Genomic DNA, 26,626 nt, shown 5'->3' on the forward strand with positions numbered 1-26,626 from the left:
ATGGGTAGTGTTGTGATACCGGCCGGTCTGAAGGAGTTGTTACAGGAGTATATTGTGCAGGTTCTGCGCCGCAAGCCGCCGGATTTAGTTGAGTTTGCTGTGGAACATTTCACCCGTCTTCAAGAGAACCTGGGCGATGACCAGGGTGCTAAAGACTGCTCCGTCAAACCTGCACAACAAGGGATACCTTCTAGTACACACTCCGAAGCAGATTGTGACATTCCCAGTGAGTATTATTCCATTATTGTCCGTCTGTTTTAAAATATCAAGTTCACGTTTTGTTTTAATTGTCACATATAAGGTACATGTACATTACAGTGAAATGCTTGGTTCTGTATGAGCCCCCTGAGAATGTGCTTCATACAGTAAAAAAGAATAAAGTCTGGAAAGTACTCCATCCACTGTAGGCTACTTGTCCTTTCATCATAGACGCCAGTTTGTGAAATTAATGTTTTGTTTAATGCAATGACCTGGGTCAATATTCCATTCTGTAGTAAATAATGATTATCTGTGATAGCGCAATAACTGAAAACGATTAGAAGTCAGCAATAGACTTTTGTTTGCTCTATAATGGGCCTCCATATTCCTAAATAGACTTGTAAAAGATATATATTCGAATGGAATGTCTCTCTTTCTCTACAGAATCCTCGACTAGTAAATACAGGCGTCGGTTATCAGGTTAGTAACCCTGCCCAATTAGTTTACTGTATGGTGAATTCCATGTAGTCTGTGTCAGCCAGGGTTGGGATCAATTCACGTTCAATTCAGTCAATTCCAAAATGTAAACACAAATTGCCATTTTCCCGCTGATGATGGAACATTCATTCTCATTGACTTGTCAACAGGTCGAAGAGTACGACCTGAATTTATTGGGTTGAAAGTGAATTGATTCCAATGACCCCTGGTGTCAACCCATACAAAACACAAACTATAGTGAAACTATAGTATTCCTGTGCTTTCCTTTCCTTTTCTATGCGCCAAATACCATGGTAATACCATAGAGCAGGGGTTCTCAAACCTTTTCATACCGTGACCCCATTTTATTTAGGATTTGTTTTGGGGACCCCATACTTATTAATGTATCGCGTAATTTCAATGTCGAATTAAGGAATATCAAAATAAAAGCACACGTTGTTGAACTTGATCATGTATATTTATTAGAAAATTTTATTACAGCACTATGTTATCAATACACATTTATAAAACGAGGCATATTTAGCCAAAATATGTTGCCAGAACATAAAAAAAATTGTTTGAGAACCACTGCCATAGAGTGTTTCTATGGTAAAACCACAGGATTACTATAGTGATTCACCTCAGATTTCTAGCATAGAGTAATACTATGTCTATGGTGAATCACTATCTGTGTAAAATCTATGGTGTATGGAAAGAAAACGCATGGACTACTGTGAATTACTACATTATGTGCGCAAAAGTACAAACCCCTTAGGGAAAGTATTCATGCAGCCTGGCCCCCCCCCTACCTGACTGATCTCCTTCTTCCCTACCACCCCACCCGTTCCCTCCGGTCCTCCTCCACTGCCTCCCTCACTGTCCCGACATCCAAACTCAAAAACGTTGGTGATCGGGCCTTCTCTCACACTGCACCCCGACTCTGGAACTCCCTCCCTCGCCTCAAAACCCACCTGTTCCCCCCCCCTTCCAGCCCGATTGATGTCTGTTCCTGTCGCTCTGTCTTTTTGTGTTATCTCATGCTGTTTTCCCCCTGTTTCCCCCATGGTCTCATGTTCCTTTTTTGTTTCTTTGTTTTTACTATAACTACTGTCAGCGACTTCGGGTCATTGAGAAGTGCTATATAAATAAAATTATTATTATTATTACTACAGTATTTCTGTGTTAAATATATGGTATTTATGAAAAGAAGTCAAAGTCAGCTTTATTGTCGCTTCTCATAATGTGCAAGACATACAGAGAAGTGAAATTTCGTTTCCCCCTTGCCACGGTGTATATAAAAAAAGATCTAATATAAACATAAAGTAACATATAGGACACTATAAACATATTGTAACATATGGGACACGATGTACATACAGTATACAGGACTATATATACAGTATAAAATAGAAAACTTAGAGGTAAAAGAGAACTTAGTGCAAATCTTTTTTAGCAGCAGTGGTACATAGTAAGTATAACTGATAAATAATGGCAGTAGAATACAATAGTGGCAGTAAAGTGGCAGTGAGTTTGTGAAGTGGCATAGATATGTAATGTCAAATAAATAATGGCAGTAAAGTAAAGTGGCAGTGAGTTTGTGAAGTGGCAGTGTGTGTGTCTGTGTGTGTGTGTCAGTGGGGGGGAGGGGTTAGTCCAGGTTCTGTGGTGGCAGAGTGAGAGTGGGGGGGGGGGGGAGCTGGGAGAGAGTTCAGCTTCCTGACAGCCTGGTGTATAAAGCTGTCTTTTTAGTCTGCTGGTCCTGCAGCTCGGAGGCTCCTCATTCTCCTCCCGGAGGGCAGGAGAGTGAAAAAACGTTGTGAGGGGTGGGTGATGTCACCCGCGATGCTTAGTGCTTTGCGGGCCAGGCGTGTATTGTAGATGTCCTGGAGGGAGGGGAGGGGGGCACCAACGATCCTCTCAGCTGTTCTGACCTTGCGCTGCAGGGTCTTGCGGCAGGATGCTGTGCAGCCGCCGTACCATGCAGTTATGCAGCTGGTCAGGAGGCTCTCGATGGTGCCCCAGTAGAAGGAGCACAGGATGGGCACTGAGGCTTCAGCTCTTCTCAGTTTGTGGAGGAAGTAGAGGCGCTGTTGAGTTTTCTTCGCCAGTGATGCGGTGTTGGTGTTCCAGGAGAGGTCCTCTGTGATGTGCACACCCAGGAATTTGGTGCTGCTGACTCTCTCCACCACTGCACCGTTGATGGTCAGAACACAGGACTACTATGAACTACAGTATTTCTGTGTTAAATTCATGGTATATGGAAAAAACACAAGGATTACTGTGAATTACTATAGTATTGCTATGGTAAATACATGGTGTGTATGAAAGAAAAACTCAAGGACTGCTATAAATCACTACAGTATTTCTGTCGTAAATCTCTACAAAAGAACAGGAATACTACAGGTTTTTATTGGGTTAGTTTCCCTATGGAAAGACACAATGTTTTGATGTGTGCTGCTGCAGTGTGTGCAGAGGCTTACAACCCTGATGAAGATGAGGATGATGAAGCTGAGCCTCGGGTCGTACACCCCAAGACAGACGAGCAGCGATGCAGACTCCAGGACGCCTGCAGAGACATCCTGCTGTTTAAAACCCTGGATCAGGTACATGGGATTACAGGAGGCTGCACTCTTCAAAGATATGGGTTGAAAAATAACACAAGAAGTGTCCCAAACTCAAAACACGATGTAGTTCAAGTTCAAGTTTGTTTTTATTTGTCACGTATAAAGTACATTACAGTGAAATGCTTGGTTCTGTATGAGCCCCTGAGAATGTGCTTCATACAGTAAAAAAGTAAGTAAAAGAGGAATAACACTATATAGTACAATATACAATATACAAACTAATACAACCTAAGTACAATGAAGTAAAAATGCAGATAGTGAGGTACAAAATGCAGAATTTTTTTTAAAGGCAAGGTGCAAATGCAAATGAGGTAGGAATGTAGTGCAAATCTCTTTAATAAATAGATAAATATGATGTAGTGTTAAAGTGTCTAAAGTGAATGTTAAGGTGAGTGTATGTTGACAAAACAACACTACACATGTTCCTATAGCAACACAATTTTAAAGGGGAACATCACCAAAAGTAAGAATTAAAATGTGTTATTTCCATGGTCTGTGAAAGTTCAGTAAATATTCGTCAACATGAGCTGCTTTCTCTTCCAAACCAGAGAAGTAAGAATTAAACTTGTGATGTCATCGGGAGCTGCTCCACAATGAATGGGAGACTGATCTTCTGGATTGAAATAATGTAAAAATAAAAGTTTTTATATTTATATATTATATTTATATTTTGAGACTTTATAACTGATGACATCACACATTTGAATGTCTAGTTTTGGGCAAGGAATCTATAAAATAAGGAAGGGTCATCACGTCACTGTGTAGCGTGTGAACGCACATTGGTGCACAAGTGTGGAAACCTTCAGTTCGGCCGACATTGAGTTGAATGGGATCATCATAATTTAAACAGGCTATTACCTCGGATGTCAGAGTCATCGGTAATTTGTTGCACTGTTGACTAGCTAACGTTTGATATAATGGTTGATGTATATTTCCTCAGATAGCTGGTATATTTAGAATTTTAATACAGGCTTCAGTAGAACTGGCACCAAAGTCTGGCACCAAGCAGAGCATAGAGCGCTGGTATTCTGACGTGATGACACTTCCTTATTTTATAGTTTCCTTGGTTTTGGGATTTGGCAGAGAGAATGTTCATTCATATTTGCCATAGACCATAGGAATAACATGTACACTATGAATTCTTAAATTGGGTGGTGTTCCCCTTTAAACTAGGTTGTGTAATTTTTTAACACATCTGTATGTGTTTAGGTATGTGTTGTGGTGTTTGTGGGGTGTTTTAAGAGTATAAAGTATATGAACAAATACACAAAATACACATGTAGAATTAGAATCTTCTTATAACCCATCCTAACTATTTAGGAGCAGTGGATAGCTAATGCCAGTTAGGGCTGCAACAACGAATCGACTAATCGACAACTAATTATTAAAATAATCAAGAATATCATATTATCAACACTATGCATTAAATTCTACTTTTTTGCATCTCTTTAATTTTTACATGATCTAAAAACCCAGGTGTTACAATCTCACAAGATTAGAATTTTGAGATCTGAACATTCTAATGTTGATGTCACCAGAGCTGCTGGCCATTGAAAGCTACAGAGCTCTAGAATCCTGAGAAAACGTCAAAAAAGACATCCACCTTACCCATACCACAGGTTTTCTCTTAATTGTGGTATATGAGTTTGAAACTTTGTTTTGTGTTCTCCCTATTCTGCTACTCAACACACCCACTTAGAAACACAATCAGTAACAGTAGGCTAACCTGACTCAGACCTGACTCAACCCTGTAACTAATGTGACTGTACTGCACTGTCTACCAGGAGCAGTTCTCGGAGTTACTGGACGCCATGTTTGAGGTGCTGGTTAAACCACAAGAGCACATCATCGACCAAGGAGACTCTGGAGACAACTTCTATGTCATAGAGAGGTATGTGCGTGTGCGTGTGCGTGTGTGTGTGTGCGTCTGGATTTCTTTCTGGACCGATGCCAAAAATTGGGAGTAAAAACCTTCCAATATTGATATTTCAACCAATATACACACACATTTTTAGCAAGGATCCCTAAAAATCAAGGAGTTGTGACAAAGATATATATGTAACTTACTGGAGGATGATTTGTATTGCATGCAAAAAACCTGCATGGTTTGGGCCTAATTCTGCATGGGACTAGCATACAGTAGTCTGTCTGTATGTTATTATGCTATCTGTCTGTATGTCATTGTGCTATCTGTCTGTATGTTATTGTGCTATCTGTCTGTATGCTATTGTGCTATCTGTCTGTATGTTATTGTGCTATCTGTCTGTATGCTATTGTGCTATCTGTCTGTATGTCATTATGCTATCTGTCTGTATGTTATTGTGCTATCTGTCTGTATGCTATTGTGCTATCTGTCTGTATGTTATTATGCTATCTGTCTGTATGTTATTATGCTATCTGTCTGTATGCTATTGTGCTATCTGTCTGTATGTTATTGTGCTATCTGTCTGTATGCTATTGTGCTATCTGTCTGTATGTTATTGTGCTATCTGTCTGTATGTTATTGTGCTATCTGTCTGTATGCTATTGTGCTATCTGTCTGTATGTTATTGTGCTATCTGTCTGTATGTTATTGTGCTATCTGTCTGTATGCTATTGTGCTATCTGTCTGTATGTTAGTGTGCTATCTGTCTGTATGTCATTATGCTATCTGTCTGTATGTTATTGTGCTATCTGTCTGTATGCTATTGTGCTATCTGTCTGTATGTTATTATGCTATCTGTCTGTATGTCATTGTACTATCTGTCTGTATGTATTGTGCTATATGTCTGTATGCTATTGTGCTATCTGTCTGTATGCTATTGTGCTATCTGTCTGTATGTCATTATGCTATCTGTCTGTATGTTATTGTACTATCTGTCTGTATGTTATTGTGCTATCTGTCTGTATGTTATTGTGCTATCTGTCTGTATGTTATTGTGCTATCTGTCTGTATGCTATTGTGCTATCTGTTTGTATGTTATTGTGCTATCTGTCTGTATGTTATTGTGCTATCTGTCTGTATGCTATTGTGCTATCTGTCTGTATGTTATTGTGCTATCTGTCTGTATGCTATTGTGCTATCTGTCTGTATGTCATTGTACTATCTGTCTGTCTGTCTGTATGTTATTGTGCTATCTGTCTGTATGCCATTGTACTATCTGTCTGTATGCTATTGTGCTATCTGTCTGTATGTATTGTGCTATCTGTCTGTATGTTATTATGCTATCTGTCTGTATGTCATTATGCTATCTGTCTGTATGTTATTGTACTATCTGTCTGTATGTTATTGTGCTATCTGTCTGTATGTCATTGTGCTATCTGTCTGTATGTCATTGTGCTATCTGTCTGTCCATTATTGTGCTATCTGTCAATATGTCATTGTGCTATCTGTCTGTATGTTATTGTGCTATCTGTCTGTCTGTCTGTATGTTATTGTGCTATCTGTCTGTATGTCATTGTACTATCTGCCTGTATGTCATTGTACTATCTGTCTGTCTGTCTGTCTGTATGTTATTGTGCTATCTGTCTGTATGTCATTGTACTATCTGTCTGTATGCTATTGTGCTATCTGTCTGTATGTATTGTGCTATCTGTCTGTATGTTATTATGCTATCTGTCTGTATGTCATTATGCTATCTGTCTGTATGTTATTGTACTATCTGTCTGTATGTTATTGTGCTATCTGTCTGTATGTTATTGTGCTATCTGTCTGTATGTCATTGTGCTATCTGTCTGTATGTCATTGTGCTATCTGTCTGTATGTCATTGTGCTATCTGTCTGTCCATTATTGTGCTATCTGTCAATATGTCATTGTGCTATCTGTCTGTATGTCATTGTGCTATCTGTCTGTCCATTATTGTGCTATCTGTCAATATGTCATTGTGCTATCTGTCTGTATGTTATTGTGCTATCTGTCTGTCTATGTCATTGTGCTATCTGTCAATATGTCATTGTGCTATCTGTCTGTCTATGTCATTGTGCTTCTGTCAATATGTCATTGTGCTATCTGTCTGTCAATATGTCATTGTGCTATCTGTCTGTATGTCATTGTGCTATCTGTCTGTATGTTATTGTGCTATCTGTCTGTATGTTATTGTGCTATCTGTCTGTATGTTATTGTGCTATCTATCTAACTATGTCATGTCGCAACCTGGTTTTCAACCGAGCACTTGTGTAACTGGTAGGTCCAGTTGTGTCCCTTGCCTGTTTGTCATTATATAAATAAATAATGCATACATAAACTATTCATGAGTGTGTGTGTGTGTGTGTGTGTGTGTGTGTGTGTGTGTGTGTGTGTGTGTGTGTGTGTGTGTGTGTGTGTGTGTGTGTGTGTGTGTGTGTGTGTGTGTGTGTGTGTGTGTGTGTGTGTGTGTGTGTGTGTGCGTGTGCGTGTGTGGATCATCTGTGGAAAAAATAAAATATTTGACTAGTCTGAATGGAGGGAGAAGAGGTGAAAAGAGTGGCTCAAATATAGAGGGAGAGAGAGAGAGAGATTTGAACGCATTGTGCTTCTAATATCAAACCAAAGTCTCCAGTCCCGTGATGTCTTGTCTTGTTTTGTTCATTGTGTCCCTCCCACTGTCAGCAGGGGTGTGTATGATATTCTCATCGAGAAGGACGAAGCCAGTCTGTGTGTGGGGAAGTACGACAGCAAGGGTAGCTTCGGCGAGTTGGCTCTCATGTACAACACCCCGCGGTCCGCCACCATCGTTGCGACGCAGGAAGGTTCCTTGTGGGCCCTGGTGAGTAGGACAGAGGGGACAGATGATCCCATGTGTCAAGGTTCTGTGACATCAGACACTATCTGAGAGCCTGTACGGCATGTTTCAGAATCAGAGTCAGAAAGGTCTTTATTGCAGAGTAGTTTACACATACAAGGAATTTGGTTTGGTTGTTTGGTGCGACATTAACTGGACAGACAATTATGGTAGAATAGAATAAAAGGTAGAATAAGATAAAATGGACTATAAACTAAATCAAAATAGAAGTTCAATAGAATAGAATTATAAAATAAAATAGGCCAGTGCTGTACAATTGTGCACAATGTGGTCGAGTATATACACAAATTTGAATAAAAAATAATAATACATGGATGGAATATTTAACAGGGCTGTGCAATTGAGCAGTAATGAAGCAAAAATAATAATCAGTGAAGTATGAACAAGTATGAAGAGTTTTGATTGTATATACAAATATATAGTCCAGTAAGGGTGTGTTAATGTAACACAGTGGGGTGTGTCAGTGGGGGTCCCGAGCCTTGATGAGGCCCACTGCAGAGGGGTAGAAGCTGTTCTTGTGGCGTGAGGTTTTGACCCTGATGGACCGCAGCCTCCTGCAAGAGGGGAGTGTCTGAAACCGATTGTGACCGGGGTGGTACGGTTTAAAACCTTAGTCCAGATTCATAAGCATGGTAGACAATTAGCGCGTGTTTGTGTCCTTACGTGTGGGTAGCAAATGTCCCCACAAGGAAGGAAAACAAGAATTCTTGCTGAACTTAAATCAAATCAAATCGAATTTTTTTGTAAAGCCCGCAATCACAAGTTAATGTCCCCATGGGCCGGACAAGTCAAGAAGAAATATCACAATAAATCAAGAACAAAAAACCCACCATGAAATCCAAAATAAAATGTAAAATAAATAAATGCAACACTCCCAGAGAAAAACTCACTAAAAACCTAGCAATAGGAAAAAAGCACCACAGGCAATGTGGAGGAGAGAAACCTTTGAAGGGCCATTCAAGGGGGGATCCCCCTTCTTGGATGTCGGTGATAGTGTGAGGTTTTGCCTGTTCCCTGGACCTTTAATTCCCTGTCTCCCCACCCACTCGCTCCGTTCCTTTAAGGTACTTTGTTGATTTATTGCATTCCCTGCCTCGCTCCGTTCCTTTAAGGTACTGGGAGGATTCTGTGTTGATTGGTCCGTGCCGAACACACACTTCTAAGTCAAGTATCAATTACCATCACGCACCTGATGTGTGTTCTAATTAGCGCCCCAGAGGGCTTTAAATACCTGGACTTCCCCTCCAGTCCTTGTCGGGTCGTTCTCTATTCCGTATTCTTATCTGTATCTGTATGCTGGTTCGTCTCCGGCGTGAGACGAGGTGCCAGCCATCGCCACCTGTCGCCGTTTGCCTGGAGTGGGACACAGCCGGTGCGCTCTCTAATTCTCTACGGGAGGTTTTCCTGTGTCCCACTCCAGACGTCTAGCTGGCGCGCCACTACTCCAGACGCACATCGCTCCCTATCCTACGGGGGGATGCGCGCACTTCAAGCCGACGCGCCCCACTCCAGACGTCTAGCTGGCGCGCTACTACTCCAGACGCACATCGCTCCCTATCCTACGGGGGGATGCGCGCTCTTCAAGCCGACGCGCCCCACTCCAGACGTCTAGCTGGCGCGCTACTACTCCAGACGCACATCGCTCCCTATCCTACGGGGGGATGCGCGCTCTTCAAGCCGACGCGCCCCACTCCAGACGTCTAGCTGGCGCGCTACTACTCCAGACGCACATCGCTCCCTATCCTACGGGGGGATGCGCGCTCTTCAAGCCGACGCGCCCCACTCCAGACATCTAGCTGGCGCGCTACTACTCCAGACGCACATCGCTCCCTATCCTACGGGGGGATGCGCGCTCTTCAAGCCGACGCGCCCCACTCCAGACGTCTAGCCGGCGCGCTACTACTCCAGACGCGCATCGCTTCCTAATCCTCTACGGGAGGATGCGTCTCTCCGAGCCGGCGCGCTCTCCGAGCCGGCGCGCTACTACTCCAGACGCTCTCCTACCCCAGACGCGCTCCACTCCAGACCCCCGAGCCGGCGCGCTCTTCTAGCCGGCGCGCTACTACCCCAGACGCGCTACTACTCCAGACGCGCTCCTACTCCAGACGCGTTCCCACTCCAGACGCGCATCGCTTCCTAATCCTCTACGGGAGGATGCGTCTCTTCGCTTCCAAGGAGGATCTCCTTGCCAGGCCTCCGTCGTCTGAACCCTGCCATCCCTGTAAGCAGCTCTAGCCCTCGCCCTGTCCAAGGCCTTAACCCTGTTTTTTCTGTCCCTGTCTCCAGCCCGCCTCCGCGGGCCTCTGTCCCTGTTCCCCTCTCCAGTGCCCCTGTTCCTGCCCTGTCCTTTGCCCTGGCCCAGTCCTTTAGCCTTAGCCCCTTAGCCTCCTCTTAAAGGCACAGTGCCAATTTTCCCTAATCCTTGTTTCCAGTATTTTGTGTTCTCCCTTAAAGGGACAGTGCCGCTTTTTGTTTGTATTCAATAAATGCCCTGTTCTTGGCTTACTCTCATACCTGTCTTGTGTTGTGCGATTGGGGTCGGTTACAAACCATAACAGATAGTAGTGTTGCTATGGATGATCGATGGGTGGAGAATAAAACAGGCGAAATAGTTGGTATGTATGTACATATACGTGTAATAAAACCCAAATAAGTACATGCAATAGCAACTGGGGTACAGAAGAAAATCTTTGAAAGATTTGAATAGAATAGAGCTAAGAACAACAACAAAAAGAGAAAGCATAGGGAAACGAGTGCTAGTATGAAAATAGGATAAAGGCTAAATGTCAAGTTCAAGTTTCTTTAATAGTTGTCATACAGAAGTACAGAATACTTTTGTACAAAATGCTTCTTACTGTTGCGCTCCAGAGACTGTGCATGACAAGATAAGTAAATAAAGCACAGTCTCGTCGGAGCGATCAGAAAGGCAGCCATCACAGCAGCGCCAGTGTAAGGCTCGGAGCTCAAAATATCAGTCATATTCCGTTTGCACATGAGTATGTATTCCGTTCGGATCCATTTGAAGTGAACTTGTGGGGACATTGCTCAACCCTACAAGGACAGAGGGACATTAAGGCTAAGGGTCAGCCACTTATGAAGACATGTTTGCAGAGCTGATTCCATGGTCATTGAGAAGTCGTCTGGTAATCCGGAGGTTCCCAGTTCGATTCCCGCTTCTCCCGGGCAGCGTGTTGAAGTGTCCTTGAGCAAGACACTTAACCCCTAACTGCTCCCGATGAGCAGGTTGGCACCTTGCATGGTCGCCTCTGCCATCGGTGCGTGAATGTGTGAGTGAATGGGTCAAATGTGAGGAACAAATTGTAAAGCGATTTGGATAAAAGCGCTATATAAATGCACCATTTACCATTTACCTCTCTCAGGATCGAGAAACCTTCCATAGACTGATTGTGAAAGACAACGCTAAGAAGAGGAGAATGCATGAGGCCTTCATTGAGTGTCTTCCACTTTTAAAATCTCTTGAGGTAAGTAAAAATAAAAGATATATAAAAAATTATAAAAATTATAATAATGGTAATACTACTATAGCTGCTGCTGCTGATAGTTATTATCATTATAATGCATGCTTTGTCTGTATATCACTCAACATAATATGATCTGTATATCAAATAGATTATATGATACAAATGTTTGGACTTTATTTGAGTAGTTTACCCTATGATTCATCAACCTCAGAGAAAATAAACATTTGTGTTCTTTATTTTATTTATATTTTTTTAATGCCACCACGTCTGTCCCCTTTTCCTTTGAGCTATCTGAGAGGATGAAGATCGTAGATGTCCTGGGAGTGCGAGTGTTTAGAGATGGAGAGCGCATCATAATGCAGGTATTGTTATGGTTTGTTACCAACCCCAACAGCACGGCACAGACAGGTAGTTCAGAGTTAGCCAAAAACCAGGGCGTATTTATTTCCAATAACAGAGAATAGCAAAAACAACTAAAGCACAAGTGGGGAATGTTCTTGGCAGAGTTGTCTGCGGCTCTGCAGCTCGTCTCAGAGCAGAGACGGCACTGTGGCATTGCGCCTCTGACTCTGCGGCTCTGCAGCTACTTGAAGATCCACTCTGGGAGGAACAGAGAGAGAGAGAATTGTCAACAAACAAGCGAACGGAATACAAGGCAGTCCAGTCCTCCTTAGCTGAGTCCAGTATAAACACAAGTGACAAATCTTCAGTGTTTACCAAACACACAAGTTTAGCTGAGTCCAGTACAAACAAAAACGGCACATCTTCAGTGTTACCCAAACACACAAAAAAACAGAAAGGTCCAGAGTCAGGAAGATGCAAGGAAAAACAGAGTATCCAAAAAAGTACGTTCCAAAACTCACCCAGGCGCAATTGCACAAAGCGGGCAACAAGGCACAGATCCAACGGATGGCAGAGAAAAGCAACAGCGGCGACTTCCATAGACGTCCTGGAGAAAAACAGACGAGGTACAACACGGGAGGGAACAAGCAGCAGCCAGTGGTAATCCAAAACGACCCGACCCAGAACGTTAGGAACACCAGAGTATATAAGGGCTCCACCGAGCTGATTAGAACTCACTTCAGGTGCGCAAAGGTAATTGGTACCTTGAAGCGTGCGGAATTGGACCAATCCTCACAGGTATTGTGACTTTTCCTGTCTTCAGGCTCAGAGTAGAAAGCTTCAGTTCTTCCGTTAATACCTTGTCTGCAGCATCAGATTTGTCCGCTATTCTCTTTTCTTTAAAGGAGAATGTCATTTTAAGAATTCTCATTTTGTAGTCTATCCTTATAACTCTGTATGATAACGGCGGCTACGTGGCGTAGTGGGCAAGGCGCTCGCCACGAATGACGGAGACGCTGGGCTTGCCTGTTCGAGCCCAGCGCTCCACATTGCTTTCAGTTTAGCTGGTCGTTCATACTAATACACATTGGCCGTATTAGGGGGTGGGAAACTGATGGGTGGGGATCGGGCGTTGTGGACAGCAACTCCTACAGGTCGGTTGGTGCGCCTGCGCAGTAGAATCAGGAAGTGTCGGGGGCAGCGTGAGCCTCCCACGCGTTACTCCTCGCCACTGAGAGATCGAGCTGCGCAGGTGAAAAGATGCGACTGCTGTTACCTCAAGTACCGGAGGGGACTTGTGCTATGTATGACTTAGTCCACATTGCAGCCGGCTTGTGGGAGGCAAGAAACAGCGTTCGTGACAGGGGAGGGTTGAATTGGATGATACGAAATTGGGATGGGAGAAAAATATAGAAAATGGGTTACGCTACAACATGTAGCACACGCATTTTGCAATTGCTCCGCTCCCACTAACGCTAATTTCGTTTAAAAACATTATTTGGACAGTAAAGAAAGAGAATAGACCACATCGTATGTATTGTTAAGACCCTCTACTAACCATATCAAAAGACAATATGGTTAAAGGTGGAAAGAAGGCAGAGAAAATAACTACGGCAACTTCAACGGCGCAGGACGTAAAAAAACGAGATAGACGCGTCCGAACCGTCGCTGGTTCTGAGCCGACGGCGACAAGCTCCGAGGAGGAGAAGGAAGAGGACAACGTACCGGGATCATCGATTACGGTCCCCGAAAGAGAGTCAATAGAGACCAACATAAAAGAAGGTACAGATTCAAGCTCCGTGAGAGGGAGAGCAGCCAGATTTATGGATTCCAACGTCACTGCATCTATCTACCATTTGCCGTCAACTGAAGTAAGCAGAAATCCACCCGATTTCAACACATTGTCTAACCTGATGGTAGAACAGTCTAACATGATGAAAGAACAGTTAGAACAGTCTAACCAGATGAAAGAACAGATGGTAGAACAGTCTAACCTGATGAAAGAACAGATGGTAGAACAGTCTAACCTGATGAAAGAACAGATGGTAGAACAGTCTAACCTGCAGATTACACACATCAAGGCGCTCGAGGCAAACGTCGAGGCTAAATTCGATCGCATCGAGGCTAAATTCGATCACATCGATGAGAAATTAGAAGAAGTCAAGAAAGCGTTCGATGCACAGTCAGAGCGAATCACGACAGTGGAGATTTCGGTGACAGAAAACACAAAAGCAGTCAAGGCGAACGAAGGTATCATGACAGTGATGGGAGAAGAGATGGAAAAAGTTAAAGATGAATACCGGAGGGAAATAAAATTGCTTAAAAACGAAGTGATGGAGAGGCAACTAGAAACCCATCGTTACCACAGGCGGAATAACATCCGCATTGTGGGGCTTGATGAATCAGTGAACTGCGATGACATCAACTTTCCAAACGAGTTATCAACGATTTTGAATAACTCCGATCCAAACAAAGTGCCAGAAGTGGAACAAGTTTACAGAATTGGTTCCCAGGGGCAAAATATCAACGGGCCGAGAGTCATCATTGTCACTCTGCGGAAAACTACAACAAGGGATGAAATCATCAAATATGCTCGCAACCAACGTGGGAAGCTGAAGTATGGTGATAAACCAATATTTATCTACGAAGATTTGAGCAGAGAGGCCATCATCCGACGTCAACCATACAAAGTTGTGATGCAAAAGCTGTACACAGCCGGCCACAAGCCAAGGCTAGCATATCATTTTCATTCTTGGACAATAACGGCCGCAGGTCAGGTCCATTTACACCCTTTGATGCTGAGGATTTCCTGATTCAAAATGCAGCAAATAACCCAAAGCATGACGGAAATGCCGGAATCAGTTAAGCCTCTCTCTAAATATATACCAGTGTAGGAATGACTTTATTGTGTTCATCAATGAGGTCATTCCACCAGTGTTGGAATAACATTGCTGTGTTCATCAAAGTAGCAAACGATATGCAAGTCGTCTATAACAATGTTTACTGTGTATAATACGATACATAATACATTATAATTTCAGTCTCTGGTCTCTGAGGGGACAAATAAATATCAATGCAAAAAGATCTATCTGGAATATTCTGGGTTTATCGCTCAAATGCCCTGGGTCTCTTAGATCATTCTGGAATGTAAAATAGTCTAGGCACTAGTATATTCTACAACCTTCTAGAATATAAGGCACCATGACAACGAAGTAAAGTAGTCTAGGCACTAGTATATTCTACAACCTTCTAGAATATAAGGCACCATGACAACGAAGCATACAACTCTAACAATAACATTCGGTGTGCATACACATAGCATATATAAATTAAATGAAGTGCAATCAGCCCTTAATAATACTTTAAAATTATCCACACATAAACGTATGGGCACAGCAAGGTTATTCTAACAATTTAAGTAATCACTCCATTAAAGGCACATTGAAGCGCTAAAAGGCGCTGCTTTTCTATCTTATCTAATCAGTTAAATCGGTTCTAGTGGCTTCTCCACGTTGATAATTATTTATCTCTTATTCCTTATCTATATCTTTCCATTGATTTTTATTTTATTAAATTTTTTCTTCTCATCACCCTATATTTTTTAAATATAATTTAACTTACATTGTTCTTTTCCAATGTTCTTCACATTAAGGTGTCAATATTACTATATATTTTTTAAATATATTGTAACTTACATTATTCTTTTCCAATGTTCTTCACATTAAGTGTCAATACTGATCTACAATCTTTTCCTTTTTTTTTTTTTCCCTCACACGTTGGTGGAGGGTTCAAAGGAATATGTCGATAAAGGTTTATTCTCTTTTTATTTTATTTTTTATTTTTATCTTTAGGTTATTTATCACAATACTTCATTACAGTAAGGGAAGGTGCAAGACCAAAAGCGACATTCTATTGCAATAGAATGGAAATGTTAGATCCTATGGCAATGAGCATAGGAAAATTAGGATTACAATGCTCAGGTTGGGCAATCCGGTGGACCATGGGAGAAAGTCAATCGCGGAGGATGTGTTCTTGGAACACAGGCATGTTCGACTTTCTGGGAGAGGGGAAAATAGGGGATTTTTATTTGTATATATATATGTTTTTAAGCTCAGCTCTCAACGGGACCTCATTAATTGGATGTGCATCTATTGTAGCTTCATACTCCAGAAACATTACCAAAAACTACACGAAAACATGCATAGACTATGGCTAGTTTGAATATAATGGTATGGAACACCGGTGGGATAAACAAACAACACAAGCGCAAAAGCGTGCTTACACTGATGAAAAAAGAACATGTGGACGTGGCACTATTAAGCGAAACGCACATTTTAGAGGGAGACATAAATACGTTAGCGGATAACATATACCATAATATTGGTCACTCTTCTTTTGCTACGAGAACTAGAGGGGTAGCCATAGTCGTCAGACGCAAATTAAATATCGAATTGAAAGGGGTATGGTCGGATGCTGAGGGGCGCATAACTATAGCTAGGATTATACACAATAACAGGAAAATTGCATTGGCAGCGGTATATGCCCCGAATTTGTACGAAGTGGGTTTCTTCACTTCACTAACAGGAGAAATGTTAAACCATCCCGAGTACTCATACATAATAGGTGCGGATTTTAATGCCATTTGGAACCCAAGGATGGACAAAACTTACCTTTCCTTCTCCAGCGAACAAAAGAATTCATCTAAAGCATTAAAAGATTGGTCGAAATCAACAGGAGTAACTGATTTATGGCGTTCACTTAACCCCATGACCCGCAAGTACTCCTGTCGTTCGGCGAGACACAACACACTATCCAGAATTGATTACGTCTTTGCATCCCCGAGAATATTTGATAAATACGAAGTGGAAATGACACCCAATGCGCTATCAGATCACTGCTACTTAATCCTGAAAGCAACATTTGGTACATTATCTACCCGGGCCCCAAGATGGCGTTTTAATTCGATGCTGCTTAACAACAAGGAATTCATTACACAAATTAAAGAAGCTCTCACAGTATTCCTACAAGTTAATGCTAACTCGGTGCAAGATCCCAGAATATTATGGATGTCGGTAAAGAGTATGATCAAGGATTTCTCGGATAGATTTACCTCCATATTGCGCAAAAATCAAAACACAAAACTGTCTGAAATGGAAACGCTTTACTCAACGCTTTTTAATTCTTTAAAATACAACAACTCTACTAGACTAGATAACCAAGTTAACATTCTAAAGACCGAGATCAAAGCAATGTACAGACAAAAATCGGAATTGCAAATACGCAGCACTAGACAACAGCAGTACTTCCAAGGTTCTAAACCTAGTCACCTATTAGCCATGCGACTAAGAATTAATGCAAAATTTGCAGATATAACTGCCATTAGGAAACAACAAGCTCTAGTAACAGAACCCAAAATAATAAACGATACATTCAAAGAATTCTACTCCGATTTATATAACTCAGAAACGACCTTTGATCAAGACAAATTAGACACATATCTTAATCAAATTACTCTCCCTAAACTTACAGATGAAGACGCTAAACAGTTAGAAGTACCGATCACATTAGAAGAACTCAAGAAGGCCATATCCGGAATGAAAAACGGCAAAGCTCCGGGAATTGACGGTATCCCATCAGAAATGTACATTTCTTGCTGGGACATATTTGGACCCTTATTACTAAATATGATCTTATACTCAGTCAAAGAGGGAAGCTTCATCGAACACCAAAATACCGCACTCATTTCAGTTCTTCACAAAAAAGACAAAGACCCCACTGAATGCGGTAGTTACCGTCCTTTAAGCCTCCTCGGAACCGATGTCAAACTGTACTCTAAGATATTAGCCATCAGATTGCAAAAGCATATGACGTCTTTAGTTCATACGGACCAAACAGGCTTCATAAAAGGTCGCCTGATCAATGATAACATAAGGCGAATACTGCACGTACTAGATACAGACAAAGAGGACATCACACCTAAGGCGATACTATCCCTGGATGCTATGAAAGCATTTGACAGGTTGGAATGGTCGTTTCTATGGGCAGTATTGGAAAGGATGGGGTTAGGAAAAGGTTTCATTGATATGATTAAAGTACTATACAAGGACCCATCGGCCATGATTACAACAGGCACAATCATCTCCAAAATCTTTCCGGTATCACGCTCTGCCAGACAGGGTTGCCCTCTTAGTCCCGGACTATTCAATTTATCATTAGAGCCTTTAGCACAATATATAAGACAATCCCAATCCATAGAACCAATCGTAATCAAGGGCACACAACAAAAAATTAGTTTATATGCGGACGACGTAATATTGTTCATGCAAAACCCCAACACCACATTGCCTCATCTGCTCAAGTTGATTGAGAACTTTGGTGATTTATCGGGATTTAAGATAAATTGGCCGAAGTCGGCTTTCCTTCCACTTAACACCCCTGCAAAAAAAGATATAACCCTCCCAGGTGCGATACCGATGGTAAAACATTTCAGATGCTTGGGAGTGGAAATATTCCCCACCATAAGACAAACGGTGAAGCACAATTACACAAAAATACAGAACAAAATCAAGGACGACCTGGACAGGTGGGCAAAACTTAAAAACTCAGTACAGGCAAGGGTATCAATAGTTAAGATGGATGTATTACCAAGAATCAATTTCTTCAGCTCAATGCTTCCGTTACCTCCTCCAGAGGGCTACTGGAAAAGATTACAAACCTCCACATACAAATTTATTTGGAATAACAAACCACCTCGCATAAAAAGATCCACCGCACAGAGAAGTAAAGCAGACGGTGGCATGGCAGTCCCAGATTTTTTACAATATTTTAATGCCTTCACATTAAGACCATTGAAGAAGATATGGTTTGACCCCGAGGCTTTGGTATCTTGGAGAAAATTAGAAGAAAACATAGTAGCCCCACAGAGATTGAAAGACATAGCATACACTAAACTTTCAATCAAGCATTGTGAGCGAGAATTTGGCCCAATAATAACCCATGCAATCAGGACATGGCGGGAAACTCAAAGGAAATTTCCTAACAATCAAGTATGGCATAATCACACTCCCATATTCAATAACAATGCTCTCTTAATGGGAAAACGACCTATAAGATTCCCTGTATGGGAAGAAAGAGGCATACACTCATTAGGGGATATTTTTAATAACAAGGGCCTCTGTAGTTATGTCGAAATATGCATAAAGTTTAACCTCACCGAGTCCACATGGCTTTTTTACATACAGTTAAAACTTTGTATGAGATCTCACGGTGTTCCATTACACATACCAATTGAACACCACAGATACCACAAATTTTTCTATGACAGAAATACATTGGGAGGTTTTGTATCAGGTTTTTATTCACAATTACTAACGTCCTCGTACGAAACCCTTCAACTAGACAATGTCTGGAGGAGGGATATACCAGACCTGGAAAATGACTTTGATTGGCAAGGAGCCTGGGCAAATGTCCGACTTACATCAAGGAACCCGGATCATCAACAAATCAATCTGAACTATATTCACAGGACATACTTGACTCCTATAAGGCTGTGCAAAATGGGGCTTATACAAAACTCCAAATGCTCCCAATGTACAAATGGGGACGAAGGAACATTTATGCACATGTATTGGGACTGCCCACCAGTTAAGGCATTCTGGGAAGATGTGTCCCAACAATTATCAATACTCGTATTTTGGAATATACCTGTACACCCCGCGGTATTGCTATTGAATGATGTTTTTGAGTTTGCAGTGAACCCACAACTAAAAAGATTGGTTTTATCGGGTATCACAGTAGCTAAAAAACTGATTGCATCACGTTGGTTTCAACCGGAAAAAATGTGCCGGAAAGTGTGGTTTCTTACATATCTTGATGTGATATATCAAGAAATATCAACAGCAAGAATTCTAGGGCTCAATGAATCCAAAATGTTAATGTGGTTAGAAGTGGTGGAGAGAATAAAAGCTAGCCTATAATGGTGATGTCTGGTTAGGAGTGAGGGATAATGGAGGTACTATCCAAGAGGGGGTCCGGGAGGGGGGGATTTGAGCTGGAGCATATGTGTGTAGGGTTTTAGAAAATAGGTATTCGGGGTATATTATATACTAACATTTATATAATTGTAACTTCGCTGGATATACACGGTATACGGTTAAAATGTTATTATTGACTATTTTTGTTTTATCCTGTTTCTGTACTTGCATATATTTTAACCACCTTTACTGAAAGTTTCATTATACATTGTGTGTTGAGTACTGACTTTTAATAAGTTTTGTTTTGCAATAATAAAAAAAATTAAAAAAAAAAAAGAAAATGGGAGAAAAAAGTGGATCAAAAAAATAACTCTGTATGATAGCATGTACATACCGTATACATTTATATATTTATATTTACCGCATATATATATCCATATGTCTGAATATACCTGCATACAATCCTTCTATATATCTACTTATACACCTACATATAACCCATATAACTCTGTATGATAGCATGTACAATAGTGCTGTATATACCGTATATATACATTTATATATTTTATATTTACCGCATACACCTCAAAGCTATGATGGACAAATGTGGTGTTCGTGCTATTTTAATTTTATACTTCCAGGGGGAGACGGCTGACTGTTTCTACATAGTGGAGTCGGGGCAGGTGACGATCACGATAAAAAGCAAAGTATGTGGGTTGTTTGACATGCTTAACCATAGAGCTAGTTGCACTGTCTTGTGTTTTTAATCTCGGTCAACATGTTTTATCCACAACCTTGTCCAGCGGTTTCTATGTACCCATGTAATCAGAAATGGAAATAATATGGAAATACTATTACTCAAGTAGAAGTAATGTTACTTCAGTGAAATGTAACTTATTCAATCACAGTAACTTGAGTGATTGTAGGTACTTTCTAGGGCTGTCCCCTTAGTTGATTATCTGGTTGCTTTGATCTTAGTCAACAAAGAGTCAGTTAGTCAATTAGCCATTTTTTATTTCCTGAAAAATTATAGGTACTCTCTGGTAAGCACTAGATTTGAAATGATAAGTACTCCCTGGTAAGCACTAGATTTGAAATGATCAGCACACCTCAGTAAGTTCTAGATTTAAAATGATAAGTACTATCTGGTAAGCACTAGATTTTAAATGATCAGCACACCTCAGTAAGTACTAGATTTAAAATGATAAGTACTATCTGGTAAGCACTAGATTTTAAATGAGAAGTACTCTCTGGTAAGCACTAGATTTTAAATGAGAAGTACTCTCTGGTAAGCACTAGATTTTAAATGAGAAGTACTCTCTGGTAAGCACTAGATTTAAAATGATAAGTACTATCTGGTAAGCACTAGATTTTAAATGAGAAGTACTCTCTGGTAAGCACTAAATTGGTCCCTCTGCTGCACAATTTTACAGATTTGTTAAATCAACTAATCAACTATTAGTCGAGGACAGCCATAACAACTACTTTCCACTTGTAATGTTTTAGTTGTTTGCATCTATATGTAGTGTCGCCAACCATTTCAGTTAGGATGTTCAGTGGTTCGTTTGTGGTGTTCCTCTCCGTATTCTAGACCCTGGCTGGCCAGCAGGATAATACAGATGTGGAGGTTGCCCGTTGCTGTAGAGGACAGTACTTTGGGGAGCTGGCGCTGGTTACTAACAAACCACGCGCTGCATCAGTCTATGCTGTGGGAGACACCAAATGTCTAGGTTTGTCAAACACAAGATGTCATTCTGCTTTCCTCATCCCACTTTGCCATTTAGAAAAAGACGAGTCAGTCGAGACAGGGAGTTAGAGCAATGAGTTAGAGCAGTGAGAGCAATGAGTTAGAGCAGGGAGTTAGAGCAATGAGTTAGAGCAGGGAGTTAGAGCAGGGAGTTAGAGCAGTGAGTTAGAACAGTGAGTTAGCAGTGAGTTAGAGCAGGGAGTTAGAGCAATGAGTTAGAGCAGGGAGTTAGAGCAGGGAGTTAGAGCAGTGAGTTAGAGCAGGGAGTTAGAGCAATGAGTTAGAGCAATGAGTTAGAGCAATGAGTTAGAGCAATGAGTTAGAGCAGTGAGTTAAAGCAGGGAGTTAGAGCAATGAGTTAGAGCAGGGAGTTAGAGCAATGAGTTAGAGCAATGAGTTAGAGCAGGGAGTTAGAGCAGGGAGTTAGGGCAGTGAGTTAGAGCAGTGAGTTAGAGCAGGGAGTTAGAGCAATGAGTTAGAGCAATGAGTTAGAGCAATGAGTTAGAGCAATGAGTTAGAGCAATGAGTTAGAGAAGTGAGTTAGAGCAGTGAGTTAGAGCAGTGAGTTAGAGCAATGAGTTAGAGCAATGCGTTAAAGCAATGAGTTAGAGCAGTGAGTTAGAGCAGGGAGTTAGAGCAGGGAAACAGTGCTACACTGAAATAGTGCTAGACTTTGTTGGTAGAAGAAATAATCCCCTCCACTACAATTAGAGTTTTCTCAAACCAAAAGTGAAGACAAATTCGTCCGTGAAGCTGTGAATGCGCGCACCTCAGCCTACAACGCCGGGCTCATGACAGGCAACATGAACGAGCACAAGACGCCGCGTTACAACCTACGGAGAACAGTGATAGAGGCAAAAAGGCGGTACAGGGATATGGTGGAACTTCAGGCTGAACAATGATGTCTCCCTGGCAAATTAGCTAAATACCTTCTATGCATGGTTTGAGGCTGTAAATTACAACAACAGCCTACAGGCCACTGCAATGGAGAGTAGAGCCACTGCCGATGGAGGCCCATTCTGCAATCTGTTAATAAAATGTTCACTCAATCAATCACCGCGCACCGTGATTGATTGAGTGAACATTTTATTAACAGATTGCAGAATGGGTACAATACAGTACGGCTCAATACACACAATTGTTAAGGGGATGCAGACCAGAGAAAGACTTTAGTTTTGTTTACATCAGGGTGCCCCATTTTCAATTCATAATGAATTGTAAGTAAGGGTGCAATTAGCACCGTGCAATCCATTCTTTGTGGATCTAGCTCAGTGTTCAGGTTAACAGAGCATGAGGTGAGGAGGACCTTTAACACATTGAGTGCCACGCCCCTTCCGGGAAGTGACCCCTTCCTTGCCGTCCATTAACCCCATGTAAACGTAGTTGTAGTTTGTAGAGCTAATCCTATATTTTATAGTATAGCTAAGTTATGGGTCTAATAACGCTGTCGAGTCTCAGTGAGTTGCTTCTGGTCAACATGCAAAAAACAGATTATTTTTTCATCCGTACATTTCCGTTTTATACTGTTTTGAATATGAATATCGTTTGGTTGCTTCTGAGTAATTCCAGGGAAAAGACGCTAAAACAGCGTTTTTGTGTAATTCAATAAACACGTTGTCATTTTTCACCTGATTATCGGATCTTCCTGAAATCAACGCTAGACCATCATTATTATCCTTCCTTGTGCATGCATGCAATGTGGTTTAGACCGGCACGCCCCCTACCCCCCCTCCTGCAACCCAACGGCAAACAGCCATACACATAAAACACAGATAGCGTCAATCGCGGTAGAAATAAATATCAGATCAACGTAAGCTTTCATATATAGTGTCCTTACCTGTTCTCTGATGTAATGCAAAAAAAAGAATCCAATTATCTCATCGCCATTCCAGTTATCCACAGCGATCCTGTCTCCGACGTTGTTGGGCATTGCACTTCAACGGGCGGGCGGGGTCAGTAGTCCAAACCATCCCTACAAGCGTGTGTTTTGTCGGAGTGTTTAGGACCCGCCCCCACGCCGCAGCTCGGTAGAGAAAATAAACTAACCCGTTTCTAACGGGGTGCAATAATGGAAGAAGGCGTTAGAGGGCGGTATAAGACCGTCTGCCAGCTCAGACACACTCAGAACAGTATGCACAAGGTGCCCCGCTGAATTATGAATGGCAATAGCGCATAAAAGAAATACTGTGAGAAAACGTAGATCTACGTTACTTTCCGGCACTCAACGATCGGGCGACAGAAACGTAGTTCTACGTTTTCGGCAACCAAATGGTTAAGAAAGTGAATACCCAGGTACGGCATTATTTCAACCAAAATTTAGGGGGATAAATAGAAATGGGAGAATCAGGAATTATGGAAGTGTTTACATCAGCAGGCAGATCATCAAAGTGTAATAGGATCGTCTCTTGACTATACAGTGGACTCTGTCAGGCCAAATTGAACTCAACTAGCACAATGTATATTAAGGAGAAATGGGAGAAAGAATGTAATGTCAATCTCAGGGGATGTCTGGGATCGATTATGTACACAACAATGGGAAACAACATGCTCCAGTAAGGTTTTTTATCACTCCACTGCAGAAAAGACATCAGGGGACCGGGGTGGGATGCTGGAGATCCTGTGGACTAAATGAATTCTGGGAATGCCAGACCCCATGGTGCCATATTGGCAAGAGATTCACAGGAACTTAGAAGCCATTTTTGAGAATGACATCCCCTTTGACATCTCCTTCGAAAAATGGGATTTTAATGATAAGAAATTGATTATGATGCTTCTGATAGCAAGCAAGAAAGCTATCACAAGAAGATGGTTAAAACCAGAGGCACCCACAGTAGACTAATCAATGGATAGACGTAATTCATGACATATACATAATGGAAAAGATGTCATTTTCAATTAGAATCCAACTGGAAAAATTCTATCGGATCTGGATGAAATGGACAGAATATGTCAAACATACACGTCAGATTTTAGTTGAACTGTTAAAAGAACAGATGTGAACTTTACTTATTGCACAACAACCTAAGAATTATATTCGAACCTTTGTGATACATGTGACGAAATCTCCCCAAGTTCACTCGCTAGCCTGTTGACTTTATTTGATTTGATTTACTTTTCTTTTCATACATCTTTTATTTTTATTAATTGTTGGACATTTCCACATTCCACAAACAAGTGAGAATTGATGGACATTCTCACTTTCCACAAATGAGAAGGATGGGAGAGGGAAAAAGGACTGGAATTCTTTCAAGAATAATTGTTGTATTATGAATGCAATAATTGAATGATTAATGCAATAACCATGACCACTTGGAAAAAAGAAAAAAGATTAAAAAAAACACTCACCTTAGACACTACATTATATTTATCTATTTATTAAAGAGATTTGCACTACATTCATACCTCATTTGCACCTTGCCTTAAAGTTTTTGTACCTCATTTTACTCATTGTACTTAGTTTGTATAGTGTTATTCCGCTTTTACTTACTTTTTTACCGTATGAAGCACATTCTCAGGGGCTCAGAACCAAGCATTTCACTGTAAAGTACATGTACCTTATATGTGACAAATAAAAAAACAAACTTGAGTTAGTTCCAATAGTTGTAACACCAAGAAAAGTAACCACAGCCTGTGATAATAACATAGTCCAATACATATGTTTAACTACACAAGAGAAGTGTATCATTTCCAGCTGAGAAGTGACGTATGTCCCTCTCCTGTTATTGTGAAGGGGAGCAGAACTTCAGACAGCACTATTTTAAGAGATTAATACCTCCTTGTTCCATTTCCTCTCAGTAATAGACATTCAAGCCTTTGAACGTCTGCTGGGTCCATGCAAGGAGATCATGAAGCGAAACATCACCCAGTATGAAGACCAGCTGGTGGCGCTGTTTGGCTCCAGTGTAGATTTGAATCACTAGCTTTGGAAGAAAAGTACAACTAGATATTTAAGTCAAATGTAAAAACAGTGTATAGTCCATGCACTATTGTATCTAAACAAAAATTATGCCTACATTTGTGAAATGAAATGCAATTTGTAAACTATGTTTAGTAGAATGATATTTAACTATTCTTGTAGTAACTCTACACTTGTGGATGACTTAATGAATTTTCATAATTGTATGTTGAAATTACAATATTAGTTCAGTTCCTTGTAATACTTGTTTGTCATTGTTTTCCTATAATTTGTGGTCATGTAAATCTTTGTGTACAATTTATTGATCTGTTATTTGTTCAAAGAAATTGCCTATATTGTTGTACATTTCACATCTTTATTCAGGGTATCTGCAGGTTAAGACTTTAAGACCTTTTTAATGCCACTTAGAGCTAAATGTAATACCAATTTCACAATCATTCTAGCAAAAAAAAAAAAAACAGAGGCATTGAACTGGCGGCTATACTTAAATAAAATTATCGCACATTCCATACAAGCTCCTAGTAGCCCTGCAAAACACTACTTGAATAAAAAAAGCATTTGCTATATTTCATCTCCCGACAGCGTGCTGCCCACCCAAAAAATTAATAGCTGTGCAAATGAAATTTAAGACATTTTAATATACGTGTTAAGGCCTTAAATTGAGAATTATGAATTGAATACTTTTAAAACATTATACCCCACAGATACCTTGTTTATGTTGAAATAATCTTATACAACTAATGTTAAATACATTTCATAAACCTGTTCAATAGAGATGCCAAAAGAAAGTATGTGGACTTGAGTTTTATAATGAAGACAATTATTCCTGTTAATGTGCAATTACTTTTAAAGATTCAGTCAAATGAAAAGTATTTAACAAATCAAATGATACTAAAGAAGCTGAAGACATTATACTCATGACATTAACAGTCCAAAATAAACTTTTCACTGAATTAAAACATTGTACTGGATCTTTAAGGTTGACCACCACTTTTATAACTTAATACAGTAAAACTATCTATTCTACACCTACTAAGTGGATAACTGTCATATGCATTGCACCATTGCTTGGAATGTAATGCCAGGTTATTAAGACAAAGTAAAAT

At 40.8% G+C, this 26,626-nt stretch overlaps 1 protein-coding gene across 1 annotated transcript; it reads left to right on the forward strand.

Annotated features, from left to right (window-relative positions):
• prkar2ab (protein kinase, cAMP-dependent, regulatory, type II, alpha, B) lies at positions 1–25,524 on the forward strand (the record flags this gene model as incomplete). Its single annotated transcript, XM_084315639.1, has 9 exons — positions 1–226; positions 3,139–3,278; positions 5,084–5,190; positions 7,871–8,024; positions 11,441–11,542; positions 11,830–11,904; positions 20,499–20,564; positions 21,449–21,587; positions 25,400–25,524. 9 exons carry the CDS (start codon positions 1–3, stop codon positions 25,522–25,524), a joined length of 1,134 nt encoding a protein of 377 aa, XP_084171765.1.
• Positions 25,525–26,626: the final 1,102 nt, after the last annotated feature.

This window comes from Notolepis coatsorum (assembly GCF_963971535.1).
Source record: "Notolepis coatsorum genome assembly, chromosome: 6".
Taxonomy (NCBI): domain Eukaryota; kingdom Metazoa; phylum Chordata; class Actinopteri; order Aulopiformes; family Paralepididae; genus Notolepis; species Notolepis coatsorum.